The sequence below is a fragment of the Phyllostomus hastatus genome, unplaced genomic scaffold (assembly GCF_019186645.2).
Source record: "Phyllostomus hastatus isolate PE091 unplaced genomic scaffold, TTU_PhHast_1.1 phas_contig_38, whole genome shotgun sequence".
Taxonomy (NCBI): domain Eukaryota; kingdom Metazoa; phylum Chordata; class Mammalia; order Chiroptera; family Phyllostomidae; genus Phyllostomus; species Phyllostomus hastatus.
The window spans coordinates 19,686,751-19,712,051 of record NW_025333869.1 but is presented as its reverse complement, the minus strand read 5'-3'; the positions used below and the strand labels follow the sequence as shown (position 1 = coordinate 19,712,051).

General features: G+C 49.1%; 1 protein-coding gene across 33 annotated transcripts in view; it reads right to left on the bottom strand.

Annotated features, from left to right (window-relative positions):
• The window catches only part of KCNMA1 (potassium calcium-activated channel subfamily M alpha 1), a 739,251-nt gene extending 715,705 nt beyond the window's left edge, over window positions 1-23,546 (bottom strand). For 6 of the 33 annotated variants that reach the window (XM_045841903.1, XM_045841904.1, XM_045841916.1 and 3 more), the window contains exon 1: window positions 22,362-23,541. In XM_045841903.1, the coding sequence (XP_045697859.1) occupies window positions 22,362-22,730 (369 nt within the window). In that variant the 5' untranslated portion in view covers window positions 22,731-23,541. Of the gene's footprint in view, window positions 1-22,361 lie in introns of all 33 variants that reach the window. The other 27 variants (XM_045841895.1, XM_045841907.1, XM_045841896.1 and 24 more) reach the window with 10 other exon arrangements.
• Window positions 23,547-25,301: the final 1,755 nt, after the last annotated feature.

Below are 25,301 nucleotides of genomic sequence, written 5' to 3'. Positions count from 1 at the left end.
AATTACTAACCACACCTAAAACAAAAAACAAACTAAGCAAACAACTAGAACAAGAACAGAACCATAGAAATGGAGATCACATGAAGGGTTATCAATGCAGGAGTAGAAGGGAAAGAGAGGGGGAAAAGGTACAGAGAATAAGTAGCATAGATGGTAGGTTGAAAATAGACAGGGGGAGGGTAAGAATAGTATGGGAAGTGTAGAAGCCAAAGAACTTATATGTATGACACATGGACATGAACTAAAGGGGGGAAATGTGGGTGGGATGGGTACACAGGGCAGAGGAAAATAAAGGGGGGAATGGGACAACTGTAATAGCATAATCAATAAAATATATTTTTAAAAAAACTTCCCAGGAGCTCAATAAGCCCTGGTTGACTAGAACTAACCTGCCCCACCCCTGGGTGCTCTGTGCCTCTCTCCAATACACTCTGCACCCCATTAAAGCCTGGCCCTGAGAGGAGGCGATTCAGGCCGTCGGCCGGCTCACCAGGCAGTGTGAGTGCACACCAAGGGGTTAATTAGCAGGGAACAGATGCTGTGATCTACCCCTGTGCCTATCTCTGTGTGCAGCAAAAACTGTAAATGCTGTGTTCTTTGACAAGATGCATGCGTTTTAGCTAAAACTGCCTCTTCTGTCCAGTTTGCGGCAATTTGGTTCAGCACAGTATGATGAGGAACTTGGCTCCTCTCATGACGGCTGGTGGCTAGCCTGACAAAGGTGCCTTCACATGGGAATGAAAGAAGGATATGGGTGGGGTGGAGAAGAAAAGAACGAGTCTGTCATTTCGTCAAACAGAGGTGAAGACTGTCTGAAGATGGGGAGCTGCTGTCCAACACTTACACAGAGAAGACAAAACACTCTCTCTTCTGGAGAAGCTGGGCATGAGATGCTTCAGAACCCCATGCCAAGCCACTGGGAAATGGAGTGGGGTGAGGCTACCTTTGCAGGCCACCCCCGGGCATGCACACCCCACCACTCTCCAGGCCTGGACGGATGTCTCATTTGCTGAGAGCCTGGGAATTGGCGAACATGGCCTGCCAGGCTCAACCTCAGCTTCAGACAAGAAAGTCTCAGTGCCCAAAATATAAATCTAACCAGTGTGGGTTATTACTCAGTTCATCAGTAAGAGTTTGTCAAACGCCCATTTGTCCATTCATTTATTTGCCCAGTGTCTACGAAGCGCCTACCTTGGGTCACACCACACGCTTGTGGTTCTGGAGATACAAAAGTAAAAGAAGCCCACAGTCCAGAGTGTGGCAAATCCTGAAGGATCTAGGGTCAGGAGCTTACAATCTAGCCAGAGGGCTCAGCAAATGAAGCAACATGAAATTCTCCGGAGCTTGTTCCTGCCCCCATGTAACATAGAACTTTGGGCAAGATGAGCTCCACAGTGGACTTGGATACATCTACTTCCATTAAATGGCATCATTCCACCTGGATTCACAATAAAAATGGTGGCCACTATCTGTTGAGTACCTCTCACACGCTAGATCTCTATGTTCTGCATCCTACAGGCAAGGGAAGCTGAGGCTTGGGGAGGACACACAACTTTCCCAAGACCACACAGCCCACCCATGGAGCAGGCAAGAGCTAAGTTGAGGTCCTTGTGTCCCACACCCCACCCTCCTCCCACCTCACCACACAAAGAGAGGAAGGAGCACCCACATCTCTCCCTCACCCAGCCCCAACTCACCCTTGAGCTCCCCCAAGGACACGCCCCCATGACTGATGACTCTGGGGTCCCCTTCACAGCCTGGCACAGTGGGCCATGAGTTGCCCATGAGCAAAATATTTGTTTAACTGAGTAAATGTGACAGAATAAACCTGAGATAAAAAGAGGTCAGAGTGGGAAAGAAAGATGATCCAGAAGTCTTCCTGGAAGAGTTCAGTGAGCAGATGTTTCTATTGCCTGACAACACATAATCCCCAGTGGAGCAAAACATCTGGGGACAAATACCAGGTGTTATGTAAACCTTAAAACAGGCACCTGGCCTGCCTCAGAATACCAGAGCAGCATGTAACCCTAAATGGCAGAAACTGTCAATAAGAAACAAGCTGACCCAGGTAGTGGGGCTGAGGTTTGAGAAGGCCCTTGTTCTGGCTCTTTCAGCTCAAAAGGTCCTCTGGTGCATTCACAGCTCAGCAGGCCCCAGCAGGCAATTCACAGGGCAGGAAGGCTGGCCAGGACAGAAGACAGGAGGGCCCACCAGACTCAAAAGCCTCTTCACAAATGCTTAGCCTTCTGGGAGAAGCACTGTCCAGCCTTCCATCTCTCCCCATGTCTTTTGTTCCCTCTGCTATTGTCTCCCTCTCCCTGAGGTTGTGGAAGGGGGTTAATGCAGGGCAGAACTTTCAGGGGCAAAATCAAAGTTCTTACAAAAACATGGGATTGTTGAAGCCAAAAACCCTCAGAATCAATCCATCCAACCCTCGTTTTTCAGGTGGACAAACTCAGTTCCTTCAGAACGAACCATTTTAAATAAAGTGAGGTCACTGGTTCTCCAAAATTCTGCATTTCCCCTCCCTTCCCCTCTGTTTTCTCCCACCACCCTCCTTCCTACAGGGGGTGGGAGGTGATATGGAGGTACAGAAGAGGAGGCACTTCTGACTCCACTTTTCTTTTACCCTAAGCCCTGCCTCATTATGTAGTGTCCCAAGGAATCACCACCCTGGTGTGGCCCCTTCTGGGCACCCCAGGCTACCATGCGGCCTCCCCCTCATCTCAGGGCATCCTCATCAAGGCTGCTGATAGAGAGAGGGGTCTAAAATAACAGTCAACCTCACATGACAGGAGCCATCTACTGAGCACCTAAGAGGCTCTGAGTGCTCAGAGAGATCACCGAATTTAACCCACACAATGACCCTACGTGGCAGGTATGTTTCTGTATGCACATTTTACCCATGAAGAAGGTGAGCGTGGTGAAGTGAAGTGAATCGTCCAAAGCCACCGAGCTAGCGCCAGATAGAGCTGGGATTCAAGCTTGCCTGTATCCAACTCCAAGGTAAGTTATAAAGTTCACAAGCCTGAACTGAAAAGACCAAAGCCAGTGTTCCAATGAGTGCTGCCCCCTCCTCAGTGGGGATGGGGAGGGGAATTACACATCTACTCAATGGCTGCCAAAACTCAAAGCATTTCTGGAACTTTCTTTGGAAATTGCCCACAAAGGAAATTTACACACCACCCAGAATTCAGTTTATGTACATCATAATTATACATCACTGGCTTCCTCTCTTATTCATTGCACTTGCCAGCAAACTACCTCAGGAAGTTTCCTAGAACCAAACTAACTTCCAAATGCTGAGATACGTCACCCCAGCAACATTCAGAAGAACACACCGATGCTGTCACAAGCCTGTTCCCAAGACAGACCCTCACTTTTCAAGTAAGGATGAAACGATTCATTTATTCAAAAGACATTTTGTGATATTGGACACTGCTGTGTAAGTTGAAAGAGATAAACATAAAAAGACCCCTGCCCTCTTGGAGCCCTCAACATAGGGACAACATTTCAGGCAATGTTGCAGAGGACCTCAACTGCCCCAAGCACTACAGATACAAAAATAGACAGCCCCAGACTGTAAGAACACCACATTCCATCAGGGGGCAGGCATCCCAGCCACCCCTCTGGAAGTTGGGAGGACTAGAGTGAAGAGCTCTTGAAGACAGAGTGACTACCTTGGAGATGGCCCTCCGTGTTAGGGAGAATCATGGTCTACAGTCCATGTCAGCAAGAGAGGCTGTCTCCCAAAGGTGTTCAAAGTGAAGTAACAAAAATAACAAACACTTATATCACACTTTTTAAGTATCAGGTGCTACTCTAAGCAATAACACACATCATCCTCCCAAAAATGCCATGAAGTGGTTACTCTTATTAGGCCCACCCTCCAGATGAGTAAACTGAGGCACAGAGAGGTTAAGCAACTTGCAAAGTCTACAAGTCACAGAACTATGACTTGACCCCAAGCAGTCTGACTCCAGAGGGCATGCTCTTGATAATTACACTGAACTAACTGGAAAGATGATACTCATTTGGATATGTAGGTTTCAGTCCACTGGGCTTTGGAAAAGCAGCCACATCACTCTTGTTATTACTCACGTTCGATCCCCTGTTGTCGCAGCAGTGAACTCTTGAACTCAGCCTGCTACATGATATCTGAAATGGGTAGAATGAGCTAAAGTGGCATTTTGAAGGTCGAAGCACTGCACCACAGGGAAGAAGATGAGGGAGCTGGGAACCAGCCTCTGCTGTCCCTCCACCTCATGCTCTGAATGTACTAGGCAAAGAACCACTATAGGTAACATTCAAAGCAGGAGAGAGCTGAGGGGCCCAGGGACCCCTGTCCATTTACCACGCCTCATTACTATGTCGGAGAATAACAGACTATGTTATCTGACAATAATCAAGATGCCTTTTCTCTTTGGAATGTGGAAACGGGAGGGAATTAATCTCTTTAGTCCCTTTGTTCCTGAAGGTGTTTAAGAAGCAGCATCAAGCTGAAGGCAGGGACAAGAAAGGGGCAGAGTTGAAACCCAGAGCAGCACAGAAGTGGCTAAGTGGTAACACCTGGAGCCTGAAAATCCTGGGTTCGACTGCAGCTCTGCCACTTATTAATGTGGGCAAGCACCATAACCACTGCAAGCCTTGTCCTCAGCTTCAGCTCAGATAAAACAGGGATAATAGGAGGAATATCTACCACCTAGGCTCTTTGAGAGAATTGAGATAAAGCAAGGAGAGAGCTTAACACCACATGTGACACCTACCAGCACCCAGTAAATACCCCGTGTTATCATGTGGTTGTGGTAATGGTACGACAGAGCCAGCTGCGGACAGCAGAAGCCCTCATTCTAGTTTTCCCCTAGTGTGGAGAAACTAGAATACCTTTCTGCACTCTGGGTATTCTCCAAATCCATTTCCTACTCCTCCTGGGTGCGCTACTACACTTCCCAGGATCCTTTCCAGTTCAAGTACCACATGACTGAGTTCTGGTCAAAGGGCTGTGTGGGCAGAACTGATATGAATGACTTCCAGGATTACTTCTACCATACCACACCTCATGATCCTTACCTGTCATTCCCAATGTGTAAGCGGGAAGCAGAAAATTCAGCGAAAACCTCCAGGGCCCCCTAGAAGAAGGCAGGTCCCCAGGTGTAAAGAATCAAGGTCTCTGAGCAACTGCACACAGCACTCTCTCTCTCTCCACATGGCATCTCATCCTCTAGGGCCTCTCCACGTGGCCAGACTTCTTATATATGGTGGTTAGCTTCTCAAAAGCCAATGTTCCAAGAGACCAAGCGGGAAGCTGCAAGGGTTCTTCTGTCCTAGGCTCAGAAATCACCGCATCCTTCTGACCACATTCTATTGGTTATGAGTAAGTCACAGCACTGACCCTGACTCCAAGGCAGGACCACCCAAGAGCATGAATACCAGGCATCATGGCTCACTGAAAGCCATCTGTGAACACTAACAACCACACTGCTATTGATCCCCTACTACCCAGTCTCTAGTACCACCTGGAAGAGGCAACTGAGATCAAAGAAGGAAAATGACCAGCCCTGTCCACAAGGAGCATCAGCTGAATGATGCTCATGTGGGACAGAGAGAACAGAGCAGGGAGTATCATAGAGAGAGCAAGACCTAACTCAAGTGGGTGGGCAAGACCTGGCGCTCAGGCCTGGGTACCCGTCGGTGATGATCAGGCAGCTCCAGAGGAAAACCAGCTCCTGACTGTGCCAGGCCGTCACTGGGCCCGTGAGCCAGTCCAATGCACCAGGGCTTGGGAAGGAGCAGTGAATTGTGGATCTGTTTGCTCTGGCTCGACCTCCTCACCCAGAACCAGGAGGCACTACGACAGGCAGAAAGGCCAGTTATGCAACCACCCTCGCAGCAGCCTGCCAGGCCTGGTAGTAAGGCTGCCGTGGCCCTGTGGCCTGACTGCCATTTTCCATTCAGATGCAAGACGCCCTACTGACAAAGTCCTGGGGACAGCGGGGGCCATGGGAGAGAGCTAAAAATGGCACAACTGGCAACAGAGAGGACTTCCCTAAATCCTCGGGGTCCTGTTATTGCTCATCCATGGGCCTTAGAGGCACACGCATGTTGGCACCCGAGCATTCTTTCTTCTCAAAGACTCACACTAAGAACAAGCATGGGGGCCCGGGAGGCCTCCTACATGAGGTCAGAAGCTGCACAGTGGTCAGAAGTCAGAAACAGCCTGTCCTGGGGGCTGGGCTGAAGAGTGGGCAAGCTGAGTCCACCTTCACACCCCCATGTCCCCAGCAGGCTCTCCCTGGCCATCCCCTCACCGACCAATTCTCAGTGTTTTCCAACTTTTCTAAATCTCAAGTTACTGAGGCTTCTCTTGCTTGTTTGGCTGTAAAGAATTATGGGCCTCACACTATTTTTAATTTCTTGTGTGAGTGTATCAAACCAACCCAGCTAGACACCCAGAAAAGCCACGTGTGTGAACATGTGCTGTGTACTGCACAATTCCAGGGGCATCATTCAGAACTACGACGTGAGTGTTACACCTGGAATTGGGCAATGCGGCCACTGCCATTGCCAAGGAAGAAACCATGTCTTACACAACCTATCACCCTAGGAAGAGGACAGCTGTGCTAATAAGGATTCGTGTACTGATCAATTCATCTCCTGCCTCCAAATATGCCACGCATTGGGTTTGGCAGGCATAAGGCCCCAATGCCCAATGGTCTAGAAAGAAATCCATATTGTGATGCAATAATGTATTTCCAGGCCAAGGAGGTGGAGAAGGGTAAAAAATCAATCTTTCTAAGGCAAAGGAAGATTCACAACCACTGAACGAGTTACCACTACCTTTTTCTGAGTGTATAGATTAAATTCTCTGACCCACCGACATCTAAAATACACTTTATAACAGATAAGGTAATTCAGATATATTTATTTGCTTTTCATAGAATCCTCATTCTTTTAATAACAGAGTTTCAGACGTTTAGATATGAGCAAACAGCATGTGGAAAAACTAAGGCATCAGTCTCCATCAGGACAGTTAGGGTCACAGGGTAACGGTAAGACTTTGCTGGAGGGTGTCAAACTTTTCCCATCCTCCAGGCTTTCTGGCATGTGCATGCACACACACACTCTTCTCTCGAGCTTTTAAAACTATGACCAAATTCTGCATCCTATTCTTCATGCCTTCCATGTATGTGTTAATATTAAAAAAGGTGTTTTTATCAAGGAAGGCCAATACTCAGAGAAATGCCCCAATATTTATTTTGTGCCTCCATATACTCCCCAGGGATAAGGTACACAGTTCATAAAGTGTAATTATGGATCATCTGATGGGAATCTCATAGCAGCCCCAGAGCTGCACAGTAAGCCACCTGCACAGCTGCACCAAGCACACCTGCCTTTCAGGTAGGGAAAAGGGAATTCCCATTTCCCAGCAAGGAAACCAAGACTTAGAGTAAAAGGACTAGATACCTTTAAGGTCTGTTCTTATCCTGACAGTACGGACCTCTCTGACTTTCGCCCATGGAATCTCAAATCTCATCTGGGAGTGGTGCCTGACTCTTCAGTCCTGTCTGTGTGCTCCATGCCTCTCATTCTGTGCAGGGCTGAGCTGAGCAGAGTCAACCTACCACTGCAGGAGGCAGAATTCTGGTACACAGTGCAGGGGCTGGACGTGTGGGCTCCACTCCCCCCCTGCCCGGATTTCAACCTGGCTCTGCCCCTCTCTAGTGTGTGACCCAGGGCAAATAAACTACTCACCCTGACCATACCCCAGTTTCCCAATCTGTAAAGTGAGAATGGTAATATCACCTACTTCCTGGACTGTTTGGAGGATTAAATAATACATATAAAGAGCTCAGAAACTACCAGACACATAGTAAGCATCCAACACTTGTTATCCAAAAATAAAATAAAATAATTGTATTCTCTATGCCTCAGTCTTCTAATCTGTGAAATGAGGATTACATAAGTGTTCACCCATGGAATCTCACATCTTGGGGTTTCAATAACATAATAAACATAGGAGCTTAATACAATCTTGATGCATAGCAACCACTGGAAAATTTTATTCTGTTTTTTTACAAAGAAAAAAACAGTCCACATAGAAGGACTTGACCAAAATAAAACACCAGTAATGTCTAAGGAAGAAGACAAAAAGGCTAAGAAAGAATGTTTGAAAATCAACTCCTGTTTCCTAAAGCAGGTGATAGACAGGAGATATTACAGACAAGAGTTCTTTGTTTTCAATGAATTCTCTCTGAAGTCAGGAAGTACAGAGGAGCAGAGTAAGCAGGCGCTGATGAGCGAGGGAGGGAAGAACAGCAATGTCTCACTTGCCAGCCTCTCTCCTCGCCATTAAAACCGTTTCAAAGCCCTGCCTAGCATTTAAATAGCACCATCCCAGGAGATAGCTGTTTCAGTTTCATTATAGTCTGTGTTCATAGCGTACAAATAGAAGCCTTCATGATTTTATTAGTTTCCATGCAACTCAGGAGAGATCTGCACGATAACATTTCAGCTCCTGAGTTAAAGAAGAGGCCAATTAAAAACAGCGTGCCTGACTGCTTGTCACTGGAAAATGAAAAGGTTCCCAGAGTTTTCAAACTCTCTGTCATATCTGGTTCATGGCCATAAATGAACCATTCAGCACATCAGATGCATTAACTACTGTCTGAATTTTTGGGTGATTCTGTAGGAAATTCTTGTAGGATGTCTACTCACCAATTCACTCAATAACACCCCAAAGCTTCCTGGTACTCTGCGGATCTGGGAAGTATTCATGCAACATATCTGTGACCAGTTAAAACTTAGTACATGGCAAGGGACATAAAGGAAAGAATAAACAAATGGGACCTCATCAAAATAAAAAGCTTTTGCACAGCTAAAGAAAACAGTATCAAAATTAAAAGAGAACCAACTGTATGGGAAAACATATTTGCCAATGATACCTCAGACAAGGGTTGAATCTCCAAAATATATAAAGAACGTACACAACTCCACTCTAAGAAGACAAGCAACCCAATTAGAAAATGGGCAAAGGACTTGAACAGACACTTCTCCAAGGAGGACATACAGAAGATCCAAAGACACATGAAACGATGTTCAATATCGCTAGCTATCAGAGAGATGCAAATTAAAACCACAATGAGATACCATTGGCCATCATAAACAAAGCAACAAACAACAAGTGTTGGAGAGGTTGTGGAGAAAAGGGGACCCTAGTGCACTGTTGGTGGGACTGCAGACTGATACAACCACTATATAAAGCAGTATGGAACTTCCTCAGAAAACTAAAAATGGATCTGCCTTTTGACCCTGCAATTCCATTGCTGGGACTATATCCTGAGAACACTAAAACACCAATACAAAAGAACCTTTGCACCCCGATATTCATAGCAGCACAATTTACAATAGCTAGATGCTGGAAGCAACCTAGATGCCCATCAGTAAATGAATGGATCAAAAAACTATGGTACATTTACACAATGGAATTCTATGCAGCAGAAAGAAAGAAGGAGCTCCTACCCTTTGCAACAGCGTGGATGGAGCTGGAAAGCATTATGCTAAGTGAAACAAGCCAGGCAGGGAAAGACAAATACCATATGATCTCACCTTTAACAGGAACCTAAACAGCAAAACAAAGAAACAAGCAAAATATAACCAAAGACACTGAAATAGAGGATAGACTGACAGTGACCACAGGGGAGAGAAGAGGGAATTTCAGGGGACAATGGGAAGGGTTCACAGAAACAAATTTAAAGGACACATGAACAAAAACTAGGGGGAGGGTGGTAATGGGAGGGAAGTGGGGAGGGTTGGGTGGGTGGGCTGGAATGGGAGTAAAAGGGAGAAAACTGTACTTGAACAATGATTAAAATTAAAAAAATAGAAAAAATAATAAAATAAAATAAAACTTAGTACATGGCCCCAGTAGCATAACCTAATTGTTGTTATGTAACCCAGGAGACTGTTTGGTAAGGGCTTATGATTCGAAGGCAGGACCGTTTCAGAAGTCATTGAATACGTGGAGATCATCCCTGCAGACACGCTCTCTTTGACCACAGGAGCTGCAGTCGTCCTGACCCTCCTTTTGCAGCTGGAATGCTCCGCACGACAGGGCTGAGGAACATTCTCATTCTGGGTTGCTTCTGGGGCAGGTTAAGGAAAAGCATCAAAGTAAGTTGATTTACACGACCTGCTCTTTAGTCAGATGTTTCTTTTTATGCCCAAACCCAGCGAAGCCAGCCTACCCCAGCATACTCTTTATAGTCTATAATTGAAGGCGTTTTCAACTTTTCCTCCACACCAAAAATTAAAATTTAAACCTCAATGACAGTGTGGCTTTATCCTTAGAAGTAATAGCATAGTCATGAAAACCTAGTTCTGAGACTCTCTGTAATGACAAGTCCAGTGGTATTTCCAATAGGTCTGCATTCTCGGATGGTAATTCTTAAATACGCCACCTCATCAAAGTCGGCAATGAAGTTTTGGGGACACGTCCATCAAACTTCACACTTGTGATTTATAGTGAACCTAGAACTACTCCCTGAGCCCACCGTCTTGCATAATTTACTCTTGGGTTCTGTATTCGGTAAAAATGATAACTTTGAAGTCTGACTTAAGAAATGGCTGTGTATGGCAATCACTGAATCACAGAGCATATTACATGTGAGAAGGCTGGGCCCCAAAGACGGTGGTGACTGGCCTGTGACACTGCAGCTGCCCATACATCAAAATAAAAGTTCTTTCACTTGCACTCAAAGAATAAACACCCTCAAACCAGAGTCTATGGGCAGAGAGAGGGTTGCTCTACTGTTTGTTCTTCTGTTCCCAGCATGGACACCATCAAAGTCAAACAAGGCCAACCTGGGCCCTTCTCATGGGGCTGCCGCTCACCAACCCTTAGAGCACAGGTGGCAAACACGAGGCCTGCAGGCCAAATCCAGTCCCCCACCTTGTTTTATCTGCCCAGCACCTTGTTTTTTTACCTGGTGGCAGCACCAAGCTCTCACTTAACAGTTAAGGAGTAGTTACGTTTATACAGTCCTAAAATTACATTCGGCCCTTTGAAGGCCACCACAAGGCTGATGTGGCCCCCAGTGAAAATGAGTGTGACAGCCCTGCTAGAGGAACATTACCTGCCCCACTGACAAATGTGAGTCCTGCGGTGAAAAATGTGTATAGAAGGGAAATGTGCCTGAAGAGAAAGATGGTCATCTCTAGGAGGTGGGGTTTCAAGGGATGTTTTTTCCTTTTTTTTTAAATTGTGGTAAAATACACATAAATTTTACCATCTTAACCAATTTTAAGGGTGGGTGTAGTTCAGTAGTATTAAGCATATTTGCACTGCTATGCAGAATTTTTTTGTTTTCAAAACTGATATTCTCTACTCATTAGACAACAACTCCCCCTCCCCTCAGCCCTGGCAATCAGCATCCTACTTCCTGTCTCTACGAACGTGACTACTCTAGATTCCTCATCTAAGCAGATCATACAGTATTTGTCCCTTTGTGTCTGGTTTATTTAGTTTAATGTTTCCAAGGTTTATCCATGTTGTAGCATGTGCCAGTATCTTCTTCCTTTTGCAACCTGAATAATGTTCCATTGCATGTATATGCCATATCCATCAACAGACACTTGGGTTGCTTCCATCCTTGAGCTATCATGAATAATGCTGCTGTGAATGTAGGTGTACAAATATCTTCTTTTGGATATGTGCCCAGAGTGGAACTTCTGGGTGGTAATTCTATTTTTAATTTTTTTGAGGAACCACCATACTGTTTTCCAAAGCAGCTGCATCATTTTACATTTCCACCAACAGTGCACAATGTGTCCAAACCTCCACATCCTCCCCAACACTTGTTATTTTCTGGGTTTTGATACAGTAGCCGTGCTAGTGGGTGTGAGGTGTCCTTTAAAAATAAAAAAGCCTCTCTGCACTGCCTACATTTTCTACAATGAGTATAGTGGGCATTTAGGATTAAGGACAAATGTGTAAAACACTGAAGTTGAAAAAGAAATCTTATGAGGAAAATAGGGTTGCATATGAACTTAAGAAAAAGATTTATTTTTGTAAGGCTGAGGCAAACCAATGACTTCTCTTGCAGGTTCAGCTAGCAACACTAGCGCTACACTCTTCTAGAATCCTCCCACTTGATACGTAGTGGCTGCCACAATCCACTGGAGAAATGGTCATAATTCATGGGCAACTACGAGAATTCCTACAAGCACTGGAAAGTGCTCTCATATGCACAAAGAAGAAAAACAATGTATAAAGTCATTGCCAGTTGTTACAATGTAAAAGTTGATAATGAACATCACCAGTATTTGGATAAACCCTCTCTTCTTCCAAATCTTTCCTCCAATCCTTAGAGCCCTTATCTCTGAGTTCTCCATTAGATTATTGCCAAATGTCCACTTTTTCACCTTCCAGAGCCACAGAGGGTCCACTTTCCAAAGTCACAAGTTCAAGCTGCAACTTCTTGCAAAGAGGAGCAAAATTCTGCTCTCATATAACAAGCCCACAAAGAATATCCCAGGAAGCCTTAGATCCCTTGTGTTGGGGCCACAGGGCAGCAGGCCCCACAGGAGCAACTGATTGGATGGAACTTCTCTCTAGAAAAGCTAGTCTTCCAAAAGTGAAACCACTCTTTCCACTGGTCTTCGTGTAAGGCTTCACTCCTTGGCAACTAAGAACAAAATCTATCCAATTCTACATTTAACCAACCTCTGGAAGAGAAGTTCAGTACATGTATTTAAAAAAAACAGAAGAAAAGTTCTAGTTTTCTTTGTGTGAGCATCTCCCTCGACCCCTGCCTTCCCTTGCCTTCTCCTCTTATATGTCCTCTTCCTTCCGGGTTTTGTTCTGTTCAGCACAACAGGGGAAATGGCAGCAGTAGTGTCTAGAAGCCCAAGAGAAGAGATCAGATGAGCAGTTGTGTGGTAGGAAGCTAGACAGACATCAGCAGAGTAAGGCCATGGACTGAAAACAGAAGGTCAGCAGGGAGAGCCCTAGGCGCCTAGCAACAGGCAAAACTGGGAAAACAAGGAGCTTGTCCCCAGGGTAACCTTTCCTCCCCTAGCATGTCACTGGTCATGTGGTTTAGACCCCCTGACCTTTCATATCACTGGTCGTGAGGTTAGGACCCTCCCCTGACCTTTCCTCTCCTGCATGTTCCTAGTCATGTGGTAGACTTCTTAGTGGAGTGACATCATGTGAATCCCATGCAGGCCCTTGCACGACCACTCCCTTCAGCACTAACCCCTAGGGATAACATCTAGGCCTCAGTTGTGCTTCAGCTCCAGGCCTAGAAAAACAGCAAAACCAGACAACTGACTCCACGGGTTGACCTCAGGCCCAGCTGCACTGACTAATAACCCTCTGCCCTGACGCCGACAAATCGGTGGAGACCATGACCCTGAAAGGACACACCTGAGAAGCTGATGAATGTTCTAGTGAAACCCTCCCCTGGGACCTTCCCCACCTCCCCGCTCCCAGATCATTACCTTTCCCCTCCTTTCTCCTAAGCTCCAAGAGTCCTTCTTTCGTCTCTGTGACTTGTTTCCTGAGCCCATTTCTTCTACAGCTCACTTGTTCTATCTCCACAACTTTCTAAATAAACTTTCTCCTGTAGTTCAAGTCTTGGGCCTGAATTCTTTCTCAGCCTGGACTGAGGCTGCTGAGCCAAGGGCGGGGTGTGACTCCACGGGTCTAGCACCTGGTGCCGTTCTCACACCTGGTGCTGTTCTCACCACCAGCAGCTGGGCGGTAACATCTCCAGTTCCAGGCAGCACCTATACTTAAATGATACAACACAGGCTCAAGCCTGCTATCTGTTCTATCTCCTTCAGGAAGAGACAACACACAAAAAGCAGAGCCCAACTTGGGCTTCTTAACCAAGGATCCACACTCTACATCTGGATTCTTGGCATGGCTCCAAGATTATATCTGCTCTCCGCCAAGCCCAGCACTAAACTGTAAAGGAAGATAAACTTGGGAAACATAGGGCATGTGCCTGGTATAAAGAGGCAATTTCATGGCCCAGGGGCAGCCAAAACCTCCACCCACGGCTTCTGACAAGACCAGAAAGATTTCAAAAGGCAAACTCCAGAAACCAACAGCCAGAATGGACCATTTTCCAACTTTAAAGAATGAAGCAAAGGGATACCTCGGAGAAAAAGGACACTGGGCATTGTGAGAGAGACAAAGGACGTGTCCAGCACAGGGGCAGCACAAGTTAAGGGTATCCCACGTCTCAACAACACTGCTGACACCTAAACATCTCCCAGCTCTGGGCCCTCCTGGGCTAGATTTAGCATTTGAAATCTAGCACCCACAAAAGCCTTTTTCCATGTGTTCTGGAAATGAACCAAAGCAAAGAGGGGCTAATGCAAGGATAAAGATCTTTCCATTCATTTTTGGGGGCTCCCCACCAAATGAATTCAGGAAATAACGGACACCCCCATCTCCTCTGACGAAGGAGCAGAGGGCTTCCAGCTCTGGTTACAGAGGAAGATGCAGGACTTGTGCCCCAAAGCCCCCTTCTACCACTATGACTTCATAATTCCACCAGCTTCCAAACTTCAGTCCCTCTGCTCCTGGGTCTAGGAGGAATCACTAGGCAAGTAGGAGAATAAAGGAAAGGATGAAGAGCAGAAGGAAGGAGAGAAGGAAGGAATGCAGGCTTTCCTGTTGACTACCTTCGAAATACCCACAGTGAAGGGGATCTGGGCCCCTGAGAAAACCTGGCAGGGGGGCAATGAAACAGAAGAAAGAATACAAAGTAACTGAGATGTTTATAATAACTTGGCTTTGGGCCATGGAAAGAAGTGGTAGTCATACAGGTAATGAGATCTTACACGGAGATGAGCTGGAGGCTCGGTTTGACAACGTTAGGTATGCCCATTCTGGACCTAGAGTGCCAATTACATTTCCAAATTGGCAATTAGAAATAATGTCCCCAAAACAATCACCTAATCATGCCAAAAGCAAAGCAAATTTCATCTCGAAGCAGTCATTCTTTTGAAGCTGCCCTTCCATCCCCTGCCTGACTCATGCGCCTTGTAGACAACTGCTCGTTGTCTACTGGTCAAGACCGACCAGGCAGGATGAATCATTTAAATCCAGGGATGACTCAAACATCATTCTGTCACCAAATCAACCCACCCCATTCACCCAGAGTTTCTCCATGGCATGTATCAAATCACACCCCACCCCCCCACAACATACACACACACAAATAGCACAATGTATTTTTTACCTACTACACTAGCGAACCACCATGGAAAGGGCCCTCCCAACACAAATATGTGCCTGCACAGCACATAGGCCTGCTGGAGGCCTGCACAGCACAGTGCAACCCATCTCCCTGCCTCCCTGCCTCCCCGCCTCCCCGCCTCCCCGCAGGGATCAGGGCTGGAGCCCCATCCTTTCATGCTAGACCTCTGTTGGGAAGGCCCACCCAGGTCCCTATGGAAAATCAGGCTGGCAGTGTTGCTGTGCACTATGACTCACTTCCTGCCCTCAGGGGGTCTGCATGCAACTTAGACACCAAGCATGTGCACACCATATGAGAAGATAACTGGGTTTTTTCCCTCCCACCCTGTCAACTAGAAGTCAGAATGGGGTCCTCTGTTTCCCCAAGTACCTAGCTCGGTACATAGTATGCACCTACTATGCAATAAAAGTAAAAATAACAACTACAGTGACCATAAGATTTGAGAACCTATTCTGTATTGAGCATTATACTAAGCCCTTCTTTATTTGGACAGCTGGAGATGCTCATGGGTCAAGTTTACTCCAGGTTCTCCCCTTGGACAATAGAACAACATAAAAAGCATATCTCAGGGAAAAAGTCCTTAACGGCATGAGCTGTGAAGAACTTTGCTGCCATGAGAGAAAGGGCTAGTTTCAATTTCATAGGATAGAATTCTGGAGAGGTGCCGCTGGAGGCCTGCACAGCACAGTGCAACCCATCTCCCTGCCTCCCCGCCTCCCCGCCTCCCCGCCTCCCCGCAGGGATCAGGGCTGGAGCCCCATCCTTTCATGCTAGACCTCTGTTGGGAAGGCCCACCCAGGTCCCTATGGAAAATCAGGCTGGCAGTGTTGCTGTGCACTAACTTCAAACACACCAGAGGGCGTGGCCAGCAGCTGACTTCCCAGAGCATCACCACAGTACGGCCCTGGCTACACCAGGAGCCTTTAATTTTGCAAAAAGGTGGTTTGGCTAGGTTGCCATTCTGAACTTCAGAAAGCCTCTCCCTTTGCAGTGTGACCAACTGGCATGAGAGAGAGCCCACAGGCGACACACAGACCACACCCTGCACATCTGTAGAACACTGCAGTGGCCGCCACAACCCCACCCCAAGCCAACAGCACTGCGGGTTCCTTGGAAAGAGGCACCCTGCAATCAGCTTTAGCAGCAGGCGCCCATGCTGGTCTGCAGCAACTCAGAGAGCCTGAGCAGAGTTTCTGCGACCTAGCTATCTTGGCACAGGGGACCTTCCTCTTCTCATCACTTCCTACTCTGAAGAGTAGGGAATTTCATATTTAAAAATAGGCCCGTGTTTTGGGAGGAACCCCCTGGAGGCTGAGAAATGGACCAGATCCTTGCTACTCCTGAGGCAGTCCTTGTCAGGAAGGCAGAATCTCAGGGCCCACTCTGGACTTTCTGAATCTGAATCTGTATTTTAATACTCCTCAGGTGATTTGTGTGCACATTGGGGTCTGAGAGGCCCCAGGATTACATGGACTAGATGCTCTATCCAGCCCTGGAGGCAGAGATCTGATACCCCAATGGAACATTCCTTAAGCCTTCTATCCAGAATGCTGAGACCCCCTGCCTCTGAGAGTAGGGCCCCTGAGTTTCTTTCTCCACCTGCCCAGGGCCAGAATTCCACCCACTCAAGGTGCATTTCAACAAAGGAGACACACTTTGTTCCCTACTGTGTACAGAATGGCTGTGGGATTGCAGGGGTCCTGCAGGAGGCTTGATCTTGCCTGACCCTCAGGTAGGACTCCATGAAGACCAGAGTTCTCATCTGGGCTCCAGGAAGGAGCTGTGGGAACACACACACACAGCTCTTTCCACGGGAACCACAGGGGCAGCCCTCCAGGGGCTCCGCAGCTCTGGAGTCCCAGGAAGGTGCATTGCCTGCTGTAATTCACAGGTTAGCATAGCCACTGCCACTGTGAGCTGGGACACCCCTGCTACCAAGGTCGGGAAGGAGGTCTTGGCACTACGATCCAATGCCGACCTGTTTCAGCAGAGGCTTCTCTTGCCCTGGTGAGGAGGGAGGGGGACAGAAAGAAAGCAACAAAGCAAGCATTTACTCCTGCTACCAGGCACCCAATGAATGCCCCATTCAGAAAAGAAGATAGTGGTGAGGCAAAGAAGAGTCCCACCTGGGTTTGCCCTTGGAATCCTTACTCCCCTAGGCCAAATGCTAGGGCAGCTCATCCTTTCCTCCTGATGTATGTCTGGACAAGGTCCTTGGGCACCTGGAAGCAGGGTCAGCCCATGGCTTGCAGTCACTATGTCCTCCTAGGAAGTGCTACAAAATGGGGTTATGGAGAGTACCTACCCACTAGGGCTGTGGTCTATTACAATCCCCAATGTGCAGGTGAGGAAACTGAGGCACAGAGCAATGGAGTCTTTGCCCAAGGTCACAAGCTGACAGCTGAGTGCTGCACAGCAGGCTTGACATCTAGGCAAGGCTGCTCTACGTGAGCACATTCCAGAGCCGTTCAACCAGTTTCTCTGCTGCAGGACTTCCCTGAGCCTGGGACTCCCCAAATGGCCACCCAGTAGGCCATGCCTCTCAATTTTTCACAAGGTAACTTCAAGGGCAAGTGCTCCACAGAATACTAAAACTGATCCAGAAAGAGAGCATCCTCTTTAAGACACTGTTACTTTACTGAGGGAACAGATCTGTGAGCTCCAGACTGGGCTTATAGGGATAGAATTGTTCCTTCACAAGGAAGGGTGGGCAGCCACATCTGAGCAACAAAGCTTTCACTTCTGATAGGCCTAGAGCCCCGGGAGCCCCACAACGTCAGTGCTCGTTCAAGAACATCCACACCATAAAACACTAGCGATCCTGCCAGACGCTCATCCACAGAGCGCTCCCCGGCTGTCCCTCCCCACCCTTCTAGCCCCGCAGCAGCAGAAAGTCATGAGCCCGGATCTCGGTCTGGCTCTGATTGTTAGACAGTTGACTTCAGGCTCTCCAAAGTTCTCTTCATTGCAGTGTGTGCCCTACAAGGGCGAAAAGTTAAGGAATCAAGAGAAAATAAACTCACCACCTTGTGGAGCTACAGAGTAGCTCCCATTTACAGGAGACTGCTAAATGCCAGGCATTTGCTAGATGCTATGTGCCCATTATTGCCACTCCTTATAAGGGTCTTACAAAGAAAACATCATTAGGCTCTTTTTATGGAAGAAGACATCAAGGCTTGACATAGTTGCCAGACAAAGGTGCCCAGCTAATAAATGTGAGATCACTATGTGCACTTGGGTCTCACTGCAGAGTCTCTGCATGTGTCTTTCCATAAAGAAAGTGAGACACAAGAAGCAAAAGCTGTCTGGATAAGGGAAGGTCAGCTGGACTGGGACCTGAGACCTTCTCCAAGGCCTAAGCGATCTCACCAAGAAGCAGTATCTGAAGGTCATGCGATGTGGCTGATCCCCAGCATGAGATGAGGCACCAGGGCCAATGTGGCATCAAGAATTCAGAGGCCCTGAAGCTCCAGCCCTGATTGGATGCATCAGGCCAGACCCAGGGCAATTACCAAGCTGTAATAGGATCTGATATTTATATTAGTCACGAGCCTGGCAGAGAAAACATGCTGTTTTTTTCAGACACAGCCATGGAGATAACACCTCAATAATTCATTACATGCAGACCAACCCCGATCAAGCCCAAACTTCTACAGGGAGGACAGCTCTAACTCAGAACAGGCCTGAGTCCATGCCCACCGTGCAGGCCCCTCAGCAAACCACAGCTCCAAAGGAAGTCAGCCTCAGCTTCCCTGGACTAATGGGAAAAAAAGGAAACTGTTGTGCTGAATGAGGAGCAGGAGGTGGAAAGAAAGGCACATAAACTGAATTCCTAAAGGAATCGTTGCACCATTGCAAAATACATTCTGAGCTAGAAAGGTTACCCATAGTCTCTCAACTCCTTCCACTCCCTAACATGGAATCACAGAGCACAAGGGCCAGGAGAACACACAGAATTCAATCTCCACATTTTAAACACAAGAAACGAGAGACCACAGAGGTTAAATGACTTCTTCAAGGTCACAGCCGTATTCGGGCTGCCAGAGCAGCTCCCTGTTCACTACAGTCTGCTACCAGGTTGGACCTCAAACTGTCACAGCCCAGTGAAGAGAGCTCTGATGAAACTCAACAGACACAAAACAATGTGACAGAGTGCAGCAAAGAACACAGTCCTGAGTGACTGTGTCCAAGTTCTCAACAAGGGAGAAATGTGATTCGTTTTCTTCTTTATTTCCTAAAAAGAAAAATGCAATACAATTCTTTGCCAAATAATAGAGTCATTCACCATTTGGGATTCAGAGGCCAAAGGTACTAATGATACACCCACAGTCCCAGGTTCCTTTGATCAGAGAGGATGGTGCAGTCCCAGAGGCCAAGCACTTACGATTCCCCAGCTCCCTGCTGAAACTAATGACCCATGGAATTTCTAATGCTAAAAAGACTAGCCTTCCACTGGACCCCGGCTCCTGATCAAACCATCTTGGGTCTGAATGAAGGTGAGGGTGAACACACCTGAGGGCCAGTACAGTTCTGTGGAAAAGCAGCCTAGGTTTGCTTGGGAAACCCAGCAGTAAAATAATTATTCCAAGTTCAAGCTGAATGCATTCTTTTGTGCAGCATCTCGACAACTACCAATACTTGAAAAGCAAAAAGAGTGAAGGGCAGAAAAACCACGACTGCAAGAGACATCAAGGGTAGAAAGAATAGCTTGTAAAAGGCCTAAGTTATTACCATTGGGCATAAAGAGCTGGCTACACTAGGCTTCATTGAGCAAATCAAGGGGCAGATATTAAGAGATCTGGGCATGATTTAAAATGAACTCTAATGGTACCAAAGTGACCTGATCTTGTCCTACATTGCTTCCTGTCTCCCCCACTGAATGCAAGCATTTCTGATTTTTGTAGAAACTTCCAGTTATGTCAACTTAGGAGCTCTTGAAGCTACAAAATACAGCCTAATACAGGGATTATTTTATTTTTGTAGTGATCATTACCAAAAACCTATTTTCTTGAAGGAAAAAGACAGAAGTTATGCTTGCTCGTCATTCAAGAAAGAGATTCCTTCTGCGAACAATGTGATCAGCATTTCATCACAGGCACTACAGTGGCTTTAAGGAATCCCCTGGAGTCAAAAAAACTTAGAGACTGTTTAAAACCCCAGGATCACAAAAACATCAAAATTTATTTTGATTCATTGCAAAAAAAAGTTTTCATTATAATCAGGATTGTCCAATTCCTTATGGATAAGGAAGCTGTTAAAAAGTTCACTGAAATCACTCCGTCTAGAGAACATTTGAGATGTGCACAACCATGAGCTATCTCTCCCCCTGGCCCGACACCAAACCTCAGCGAGGGAAAATAAACTTGAGGGCTGAAGGCTCCAGGGAGGTCGAGGAGAGGAAATGGGTGGGTAAGGAGGTCCTATGAGTAGGCAGTTGTTAAATGGAGGGCAATGCTGGGGGCACAGTCTTGGGGTCTCCGTGCTTAGGATTCTGCTTCATCTGACGGCTGCTCTGGAATGTGGGAGGCTGTCCACCTTGACAAGTAAGGAGAAACCTCTCCTGAGAAGGAAACTCCAAAAAAACCAGGCTGGCCCAACATCTGGAGGCTTCTGGAGAAGTAGGAGGAGAGGGAGAGATTTTATTTTTCTCCCTTATTTCCGACTCACCAGTATTTTCCAAAACACAAACGTGCTGCCACAAAACACAGCTGAGCTCCAGCACCCGACAGGATGCATTATTAATGGCCTGGAGAGCGAGGTTCAGTTCACTCCTGTGTGTCACCCACAGACCCGGGTTTCCCTACTTCTTCCTGTAGCAGCTGGGGAGTCTGCGACAAGTTGCTGTGCCCTGTGGAAGTTTGAGGGGTCCTCGGACCAACTTTCCCAGGAAAAGTGTGTACATTCCGAAGGAGTCTGCCTCTACCTCGCACTGTTCCCCTATCCCCCTTGATCTCCCCTCCATCTGAAAATGTTGGCACTGGAAAGTACCCTCGTATGGGAACTATTCAAACAGAAGGCATATTGGGTCACTCTGTTTTTTCCAGTTCTTTCTTTTATATTCGCACCCCCCCCCCCGCGCAGTTTTCTTTGCGCCCCCCCCCCTTCGGCCAATGAGGGGTCAAGGACGAGGTCTGTAGCGACTCAGAGACGGACCAGGAAGTTAGCCTAGCAACCATACATAAAGTGTAGTGAGCCTGGTTGCTGGTGGGCGTCTCTGCGCCAGGAATAGCTTAACCCAACAGCCAGCCACCTCAAAAGCGTCGGAGAGGAGGCTCCGCGAGAAACCGCGGCCTCGGCCGGTTCTCAGGCGGACCTCCCGCTTCAGCCTCCACGCTGCTGGTGGCATTTCCGGGGACCTAAATGGGGTGGCATGGGGGCGAGAATACAGATGCCCCATAACTTGGGGGGAGGGTGCATGTTCCACAAGAATATCTAACGGATGAAGAGGGAGGTGACATCACATCACCTCGCCACACTCCTAAAGTGACAACCTCCCCAGGTTACCTCCAAAACTGGGGTGCATCTCCCCAACTTTCTCTCGTACCCCCACTTCCTCTGGCCATGTTCCTCCCCCGGGAGTCCCTAGTCTAAAAGGTTTCCTCCTTTGCCCAAAGGATTTCCCCTTTTTTCTGACTCCACGAACTCATCTCCCCAACAGGTTTCTAAAGTGCGGGCTGTTGTGCTCCCATTCGCCCACCGAAAGGAACCGAGCCTCGGCAGGTGGGCCGTGCGGAACGCGCACCCAGCGGCCCCCAGCTTCCTCGTTGCCCGCGGGGTTGGCTCTCCCTACCCCGCACCACAGCGCCCGAGCGGCGCGCATCCCCCACTCCGGCCGCAACCGCAAACAGCCCTACAATAAACAAGGGAACGGGATTGGGCGTCCGCGTCCCAGAGCGCACCGGTTGGGGGCAACTCCTCACCTCCGGCGCGTCTCCCGCTGCCCCAATCCGAGGGCGCTGGGAGAGCGGAGAGAAGGGAAAGAAGCCAAGGGAAGGCAGGTGGGGATGAAGGGAGGAGGTGGGCTGCCGGGCACGCGGCGGAGAAGCGAAGGGGCTGGCGCAGGGGGCGGGCGTCCAGGGCGCACCTTACCTTCGTCTTGCCCCCGCAGTGGCAGCAAACGGTCCACAGGTACTTGAGCGTCCGCCAGAGCAGGATGATGAAGAGGCCCCCGAAGAAAGTCACCATGGAGGAGGCCAGGAAAGCCCACCACATGCGTTGGCCCCGGCTGTCGCACGGCACCTCCATGGTCACCGGGATGATGAGCGCATCCATCTTGGGCTCGTGGACCGAGGACGAGGAGGAAGAGGAGGAGGATGAAGAGGAGGAGGAAGAGGAGGAGGAGGACGCGTCTAGGCTGAGATGGTTCGCGTGGATATTGCTACTCATTCTAAGACTGCTGCCTCCGCCTCCGCCGCCGCCGCTGGTGCTGCCACCGCCGCCGCCGCCACCATTTGCCATAGCTAGCAACGGACAGCCAGCGCAGGGGCTCGGGGGAGCTCCTCCCGCCGCCAGCGCCGCCCCGAGCACCCATCCACAGCCATATTGCTGCTCCTGCTGCCGCCGCCGCCGCGGAGCGCGGGGAGGGGGCGGGGAGGCGCCTGGGCTCGGGGCGCTGTGCGCGACCTGGCGGGGTGCGCGAAGATATATACAGCCAACCGCGCCGTCCGCCCTCCCCCCGGCCACCGGCCCGCCCGCCCGGGGGGGAGGGGGATGGAGCGCGGGGGCAGCTCCCTCTACTCCACCCGCCGCTCGCCAGGAACCGCGCTGCCCCTGAGCACGGAAAGTCCAGGGGCGCCGCGGGCCGCCTGCGCCCAGGGTCTGCACCGCCCCCGGGCCCGCCTTGGCTCTGTGCGCGGGCCCGGGTGCCCTCGGCTCCGCGCGGCGCCGCCCGCCGTGCGACACGCTTGTGCGCTGCGCTCTGGCCCGAGACCTCCTCCCCACGCGCAACTCGCGCCGCTGACGAGCCGCTTTAGGCTTATTAGGAGGCAACTCGTTAATAATGTATAATCAGTACCCTCCGCCCGGAAGCCCCCGCGCCAGCCCTTCTTCCCTAGATGCGCTCGACCCGTCTCCCCGCCCCTGTGCGCACTGGGCCGCGGCAGGTTCACCGCGGCCAGTCGGTGAGCGCCGCAGCAGCTAGCCCTTGCAGCCTGAGCGCGTCGCCACGCCACTGAGCCTCCTCGGCCTCGGCGCGTTATTCCTCCTCGCCTTCTTCGGCTCCTCCTCGTCCCCGTTCTCGCCGCCCGGTCCTCTTCGGCGCGCGCCCCGCGCTCCCCGCAGTCGCCAGCAGCAGCAGCTGCAGCAGCTGGAGCGGGCGCGGGCTCAGGCCACCCCAGGCGGGAGGGAAGGAGGCTCGCGGTGCTGGCTTGCCTAGACTCAGGGCTGGGCAGGGGGGAAGTTGACCCTTGCGTGGCGGCCTGGCACGCACCCCTGACCCCCATAGAGAGTGAGGTAGAGCTCCCTAAACCCAGGCACAGGACCTCGCAACTCTCCAATGTGCTGCGCCCCCAGCAGAGCTCCCTGAGGGTCCCGAAGAGGATGGCAGGACCCCCATGGCAGGCCATTTTCCCAAAGGTGACTCCTTGGGGAAGGGAAGAGTGACCAGCTGTGGACTCTATTCCAAAGGCCTGACGCCTCAAGATCCTCGAGCCTCGGGAGGGTCGAGCCTCGAGCCTGAAGAAGGGACACTTCTTCAAGATATGCACCCTACTGATCCTTAGTTCGCTCCTCCTTTCCTTCTTCCTAGGCGCTGACGAGTGGTCTCTGGCCTTGACACCAGCAGGTGGTTTTTCTGCCTCTTCCTCCTGAAGCAAGGGAGGCTGCCTAAGAAGGCAGACAGAGAGGGTGGGTGGGGAACCTGACCTCATGGGTGGTGCAGGCTCCATGGGCAGTAGAGTTCCTTAAAGTCGCTTTCTTTTACCCAGCTTCAGATTCCATTGTGTGAGGAGGGCAGCTAGCAAAAGGGTTGGCTCCAGGCTCCATGCAAGCCCACCTTTCCCCATTTAGGGGTTTCCCTCCTCTCCCCTTAAAAGATGAAGGAGTCTGGGTTTGTTCAGCAGCCTTTATCCCTTTACCACCAAAGGAATCCCCTTTCTAGTATTCTCAGAAGCTTTGTTCCCTTGTGCTAGCAGACGAGCCACAGGCTTTTCCAGTCCTAAGTAAAAGGAAGATGATCACACTTGTCCCCTCGTTGCCCACAGTAGTTCCCCCAAAGATTCCAGCTCATTAGTTTAAGCCTAATTGGAATTCTCAGGTTCCTTTCAGCCCTTCCAGTGACGAGGGCCAAGTTAGCATCCTTCCCTCAATGCTGTTCACCTGAGCCAGAGCTCAGCCCCTCCCCTTGCCCTTGGAGGCCCTAGGGTGCAGGAGAGGACCTCTGAGGGAGGCCGAGCCGGGCAGAGAAGCTGAAGGGGATTTTTGCCACCTCTCCTACTTCATTAACATACTGGGTTCAGGACACACATCCATCAGAAAAGAGTCAAGGTCAAAGGACAAAATGAAATGAGATAGAATTCTTGAGTGTTACTCTAAAGCAGTATGTAAAACAGCCACAGACAGCATCTTCCAGAAAGTAAAATTATCATTCATTTGGCATCTCCGTCCTTGTCTTCCATGGTCAGCAGCACCTCTGGAGGCATCCCTGCCAAATCAGAGCACATGTGTAAAGGCCCTGGGTCTGTCCAGCACTGGGAGGGTGGGGAAGGGGGGCGGGGGTCATGTCTAGAAATGCTGTGGGATGTGCAAGAAGATAACTGTGGCCTTGAGTTTCCTTGATTTATTAACCTTCTAAATGTCTGCACTTTGCTGCCTTTGGGCCTCCATATATGTTGGAAAAGTTGAGGACTTCCCTTGAATCAAGTCCAAGGTTTGAAATTTAAAAACAAAACACCTGTAACATAAAAAGAGCAGCAAAGGACAGAACAGTTTGCCCACGGGGATGTAAAACCCCATAATGGATTCCCTCTCCGACAAAAGTGAGCTTTACAAACCAACACATCCTTTCCAGGCTTTCCTGGACTCCCCCACAGC